Source organism: Microtus pennsylvanicus, chromosome 3 (assembly GCF_037038515.1).
Source record: "Microtus pennsylvanicus isolate mMicPen1 chromosome 3, mMicPen1.hap1, whole genome shotgun sequence".
NCBI lineage: Eukaryota > Metazoa > Chordata > Mammalia > Rodentia > Cricetidae > Microtus > Microtus pennsylvanicus.
The window spans coordinates 39,607,050-39,613,638 of NC_134581.1; the positions used below are offsets into that span (position 1 = coordinate 39,607,050).

General features: G+C 47.4%; 1 protein-coding gene across 1 annotated transcript; it reads left to right on the forward strand.

The window, feature by feature from the left end:
• Positions 1–436: 436 nt before the first annotated feature.
• On the forward strand, positions 437–5,865 carry Htr1b (5-hydroxytryptamine receptor 1B). The gene is made up of 2 exons (XM_075965119.1): positions 437–545; positions 1,319–5,865. Exon 2 carries the CDS (start codon positions 1,622–1,624, stop codon positions 2,780–2,782), a length of 1,161 nt encoding a protein of 386 aa, XP_075821234.1. The 5' UTR covers positions 437–545; positions 1,319–1,621; the 3' UTR covers positions 2,783–5,865.
• Positions 5,866–6,589: the final 724 nt, after the last annotated feature.

Here is a 6,589-nt window from a genome sequence, read left to right on the forward strand (position 1 = left end):
GGGAGACTGGAGTCAAGCATTTAATTTCGCGTACAGTTACTGGCTTCCCTTTATGACATTGTCTTAAATCTTGCAGACAGCTTCTCCTCTCCAGTTGACTCACTGAGTTAAAGAGGGAGGATTGAATGACAAGCACAATTTGCTAAACGTAGATAGGAAAATGTGTTTTTAATGTACTAAGAGTTAAAGATATCTCCAAGCCCCAAGCGTGAAGTATAAAATGCACAAACTGACTGCTTCCTTCTAAGGCAGCATCTCTGGCGCCTCCTTCTAACCTGGGTGTGGTCTTTGGTGCTGGGTTAGATTCCAAAAAGGAGAGTTCAGAGATTGGGGTTTGCTCCACCTACCACCAACCTCCAGGAAAGAGGGAGGTGGTAGTAGGCAGAAGCCTAGACCCGGACGCCCTCACTAAGTCTGTGGCAGAGACTAAGGGCGTGGGTTGACTGCGGAGCGCTAAGACTCAAAGCCCGCAGAGGCAAGAACAGGACGTCCCATTCCCCATTCCCCGCCTGACTCTGAGTATCAGGGTCGGGAGAAGGGACAAGGTGACGGAAACTGCGAGAGAGGGCGGTAGGACCCTGCGGGAGGTTCTGTGGCCAGGAATGGAATTGGGAGGGAGGAAAAGAGGGAGGGAGAAAGCGTAAGGGAAGGTGCTGTGCGGACGGCATCTGCACTCGCCGCACTGCACGAGTTGCAAGGCCAGAACAGACTGGACCCAGATAGTATAAAAGGAGCCCCACTGGCTCTGAGGCTCACACCCAGCTCCCGGGCTGGCGCACGCAGGGTTCCTCCTGCTCCCCCAGACACCTGCCCCCTCCTGGTGTACGGCTCCAGGTGCCCTAGCCCTGTGCACCCCGTGGCATGGCTCCCAGCGGCGCTGCTGGAACCCGGGAGGTGGTGACAGCTGCTGCGCCGCTCGAGCAGCTGCAGCTCGGACCCCCGAGTCTCCCCTCTGGTGGCCGCGTCTCCACGGGGCAGCTCGCCGGTGTGGCCAGCGCGTGAAAAGGGAGGGAGTGCATAGCTTCGGCGCCTAGCGCCGCTCGGCTCGCAGACTTCACAATCCCCAAGTCAGGCGGCGGCTACACAAAGTGGCCCGGCTCTGGGCGGGGGGCCCGGGGCGGGGATGCAAGCCCAGGACTCTGCACTGGCATGCAAGCTTAGGTCTGCACAACCAAGAAACTCCTGCGGGAGGAGTCTGCAGATTCCGGAGCGCCCAGGTTAGGAGAAGCTAAGCCTTGAACAATTGGGGTAAGAGGTACCACTTGACCTGAGACCTCTCCTCAAGCGATACTTAGCCTTCTCCACTGTTTGCCTCCAGGGAGCCTGAACGGAGCTGGACTGGGTGGGCCAGTGCTTTAATCACCCGGGTGAAGACGGGGCGTGGAGAGGAGCTAGCAGACGCGGTGGCAGCGCCAGGCGCACTGGAAGTGCAGGGGACGCGCCCGCTGACTTGCTGGCCGCGCCTGTGACCTCTCTTTTCGGCTAAGAACCTAGGCGGAGGAGTTCCTGAGGAGCCCACGGAACTGGCTAAGCAAAGGAGACTAGCCCATGGTCTCCATGATCCTCCCATCCTCTGCTCCATGCTCAAGAGCTGCGCTCCGCAGCCAGGGCGAGGAGAGCCATGGAGGAGCAGGGAGTTCAGTGCGCCCCGCCGCCTGCTGCCTCCTCCCAGACAGGGGTACCTCTTGTCAACCTCTCACACAACTGCAGCGCCGACAGCTACATTTACCAGGACTCCATCGCCATGCCCTGGAAAGTCCTGCTGGCTGCACTGCTGGCTCTCATCACCTTGGCCACCACGCTCTCCAACGCCTTTGTGATCGCCACGGTCTATCGGACCCGGAAGCTGCACACCCCGGCTAACTACCTGATTGCCTCTCTGGCAGTCACTGACCTGCTGGTATCCATCCTGGTGATGCCCGTCAGCACCATGTACACGGTCACTGGACGCTGGACACTAGGCCAGGTGGTCTGCGACTTCTGGCTGTCGTCGGATATCACCTGTTGCACTGCTTCCATTATGCATCTCTGTGTCATCGCCCTGGACCGCTACTGGGCCATCACGGATGCGGTGGAGTATTCCGCTAAAAGGACTCCCAGAAGGGCGGCCATCATGATAACGCTGGTGTGGGTCTTCTCCATCTCTATTTCGCTGCCACCCTTCTTCTGGCGTCAAGCCAAAGCAGAGGAGGAGGTGCTGGACTGTTTGGTGAACACCGACCACGTCCTCTACACAGTCTACTCCACGGTGGGCGCTTTCTATTTACCCACCCTGCTCCTCATCGCCCTCTATGGCCGCATCTATGTGGAAGCCCGCTCTCGGATTTTGAAACAGACACCCAATAAGACCGGCAAGCGCTTGACCCGAGCCCAACTGATAACAGACTCCCCCGGGTCCACGTCCTCGGTCACCTCTATTAACTCCCGGGCTCCCGACGTGCCCAGTGAGTCCGGGTCTCCTGTGTACGTGAACCAAGTCAAAGTGCGAATCTCAGACGCCCTGCTGGAAAAGAAGAAGCTCATGGCCGCTAGGGAGCGCAAAGCCACCAAGACCCTAGGGATCATTTTAGGAGCATTTATTGTGTGTTGGCTGCCCTTCTTCATCATCTCCCTGGTGATGCCTATCTGCAAGGATGCCTGCTGGTTTCACATGGCCATCTTTGACTTCTTCAATTGGCTAGGCTATCTTAACTCCCTCATCAACCCCATCATCTACACTATGTCTAATGAGGACTTCAAACAAGCATTCCATAAACTGATACGCTTTAAGTGTACAGGTTGACTTGCCAATGGCAGTGGGGTCGCCTAGGCGACCTTTGGGGACCAAGTTGGGTCTTTCCACAGGTAGGTCAAATCTTCTTTCCCTGTTACTGGGTAGAAGCAAGGCTTTCTCTCTCCTGGGCAAGGGCAATGGATCCTGAGAATCCCGGCAGCTCTGAGAGAGCCCTCTGGAAGGGGAACTTCTCAAACAACTGCAAAGCATCCATGCTGAGGAGGTTAACCTCTTCCCCTCAAAGTCCGGGCTCAGCACAGATCCTCGTGCAGCCAATCACACAAAAGGTTGCAACTTTTTAACGCTGATGATGGATAGGGGATCCCTGCCCCGTTTTATATCACGGACATTGTCCTCTAAGCCATTGGCACTTGTAGGTGTTGTCTGAAGCCTATCTGAGGCAGATCTACATACAGCCTGGCAGTACTTGAACTAGACAATTAATACCCTATGATGTGGGGGAGAACTTTGTGTTACAGTTTATTTTAGAACACTTCCTTTGACACCTGTCAGTCTTCATTGGTTTATTTACATTTGGTTGGAGAAACATGTGGATTTGGTGCTTCAAACACTAAATGTGGCTGGGATGGCACAGAGCAACCTTGAAGGGTTAAAGTGAAATTCTGATGCTAAGATCTCTATTTTTATTACAATCAAAAAAATATATGGGGGTGGTGGGTGGGAACGGGAGATGGGGAGTGTTACACTGAGGATCAACAAACACCTAAGATTGTTTTCTGCAGAGTTCTAATTTTTTAAATTCCTGTTTTGTGATCGTCAAACTACAACTCTAACAACTCAAACAAAACATAACGTGTGCTAGTGCCAAAGTCTGCAGGCTGCGTTGTTTCCTAATCTCATGTGTACCAGTCATTTTACACAGTTAAATCCCCACCAATGGAGGGTGTGCTGGGTGACTCAGCCCAAACTGCTGCCGTTCGAGGAGTTTGTCAAAGGGATTCGCGTTGTATACAATTCCTTCACAAGAAAGTATCTTTATTCCTTATCCTGTTCCGTGATATACGGAGGAGACTGACGAAATAGATGCTATTTCTTATATAATTAAGGAATAAAAAGGGGAGATAGGAGGATGTATATTTTTGACTTGTAAAAAATTCTTAAAATGCATGAGACAATTTTTGATAATCATTTGCACTCTCTCCCATCTGTGATTCCTTTGTGTGCAAATAGATAAAGTAAACAGAAGAACAAGTTTCCCTGCCCAGAAATCTTTCAACTGCAGCCAGAACCCCCCAAACTATATTAAAGTGTGCATGAGAGAGGGAGAGGGAGAGGGAGAAGGAGAGAGAGAGAGAGAGAGAGAGAGAGAGAGAGAGAGAGAGAGAGACTCCACCTTGTTTTTTTCGTACTATTGAAGTTTGGGCAGGAGCAGCTAGAAAAATGACACATTACAAATTTAGAAAAGCTTAGCGAGCCTGAAATTGAACCTATTTTCTTTATAATTCATAGAACCAAACCTCAGGCTTCCTAAACAGCCAGGAAACCGTCAAGCCTTCTAGCCTTGGGAATGTGTTACTGACCTGTCATGTCAGTGATGATAACATCTCAAATAATTGAAGCGTATCTCTCTTTCTAAGTTCCGATGGCACTTGGTTATTTTGAATTCACTCTGAGGGGTACACAACACAGCAAAATCACATACTAAAAGGAGAAAAAAAAACGATTGCACTTTCTTAATGAAAAGAAGCAGTCCTGAAAGGTCATCTAAGAACAAATGTGTATGGGGAATGTTTAATATGCCAAAGAAGATTCACAGTCCTTGCTTCAGAGGCTGTCTGCAGTCGAGACCTTTTGTCTGCAGAAGGAAGTTGTCTTTATAAAATGGATCCACTCCCTGTGTGAAGCTGCCCAGTCCAGATCATCAGACAATAGATGTAGTGAGCTGAATTACACTGTTTGCCTACTGTGCAGACCTTCACACTGGGTAATGACTCTGAAAAGATGCTATTCAAAAGTTCACATGTACTGTAGGGAAAAAAAAGGGAATTTCAACAAACATTATACCTGACACTGGAGTAAGATAAAATCTTAGGCATTAGATAATCCTATAGATTTCTGCTGGATCCCTAGTTTCTTTGTGCTTTGTGACATTTCTCCTATGGAGGAAGGCACATGGGGCATGGTATTTGTTTTTATATTATTAATATGTTGGTCTTCTGTTCATGTAGCTGTGTTTTCTTGGGGCCCAAGAGGCAATTAAGTCAACTTCTAAGAGCCTTAGGGGAAAACTAATTGAAACAAATAGCCACTTACAAATGATTTCTTTATAGGGCAACTACAACAATTGCACCATCATGTTAACAAAACATGGTCAATTTAGTCAAATGGGTTGTTTGTCATTTTGTAAATCACTCACCTTAATTATTGCTTGAGTATTTGGCTGAAATGATTGAATTTGGGGCATCGTGTATCAAATAGAAGCTTGCAAACCTTTGTAGTGATAAGAGACCTAGGATCATCATCCAGCATTGCACATGATTATGCAAGGTGTAAATTCATCCCAGGGGTATGCAGATAGAACTGGTAAGCTTCTTTTCAGTTACTACTGCATATGAGCATAGTTTGTTTCATAAACTAGGCACGTGGCTTTTTTTGCAGAACATAAAATGGGAGATGGAAATGTTTAACTTGCATAGAAATGAAAATATATTTTCATTGACTATGGTAACAAGTACCATTTCCCATATTGTTTAATTGCACAAACTTTCACACAAGTATCTGAATGTATACTCATCTAAAAATACCAATATTGTCTTGTGTTTTTAGGAACATTAGAGTTTCCTTTTTTAAAAAAAATGGACACTGCACCCATGGAATGAATGTTTAAGAAGTTTGACAAATTTCCTATAGAACAATATTGTTCACTTTTCCTCTCTATTCTCTTAGTTTTATCTTCTTTAAGTGGGAAGTACTGAGAGGCCTATAACTCACTCAAGCAGTAATGTCTCAGACTGTGTGTATTTGGTGGAGTTTTGTGTCTGAAATTGCCTTCGGTATTCCACCTCTCAGCAAATGTGTACTTGGAAATTAAATTTAGTAAAATGATGAAATAAAAGTCCTTTTTGTGTTCTAAAAGTCTTTAGTGGTAGTTCTATTATTGTGCGAAGACTGGATCACCCGATTCTGGGGCTACGCCTTGAAGTTTGAGCCTTCCTCAGAGGATGACTGATGGCAGCTGACAGTGTGGTGGATGGAGACACACTCCCATGGTTTGGAGAGTTCAGGTTATGTGCGTAGGAAGAGTTTGAGAGGGGTTTGTACTATTTAAAGAGGGAATGTTACATTCACTATCACGATGTTCTCCATCAGCATTTTAAAACGAGACTTTCCTCAGTGTTCCGGAATCTAAAGATTCTGGGGTTCTGTGTGGTGATTAAAATACAAACTGAGAGAAAGGAGAAACTGAGTGAAAGCAGACTTGGATATGACATATGGGTGGGCTGCACTACCTAAAGACCCATGAACTATCCAGAGAGGCAACTTCTGGAGCCAGGATGTCCTGGGTTTCAATGATAAACGTACATGGTAGCGTATGCATATCGCTTTTTAAAATACTTAGCTGTAAGCTGTTACAAAGCTCAAAGTCTAAACAAATTGAACTTCAGAAGAGGAGTGGGGTTCAGAACTGGGGTCTCCTCTTTCTACTAGCATGATTTCCTAGTGCTCTCCCTTTACAGGGATGCACCCTACAGTATAAAAAAAAATCAAGAAAGTAGAATGTAAAAGTTTCAATTAGCTGGAATAGGGAACGCTCATCTAAATTAGAAATGATTGAGATTAGCAGTTTTCCACAAC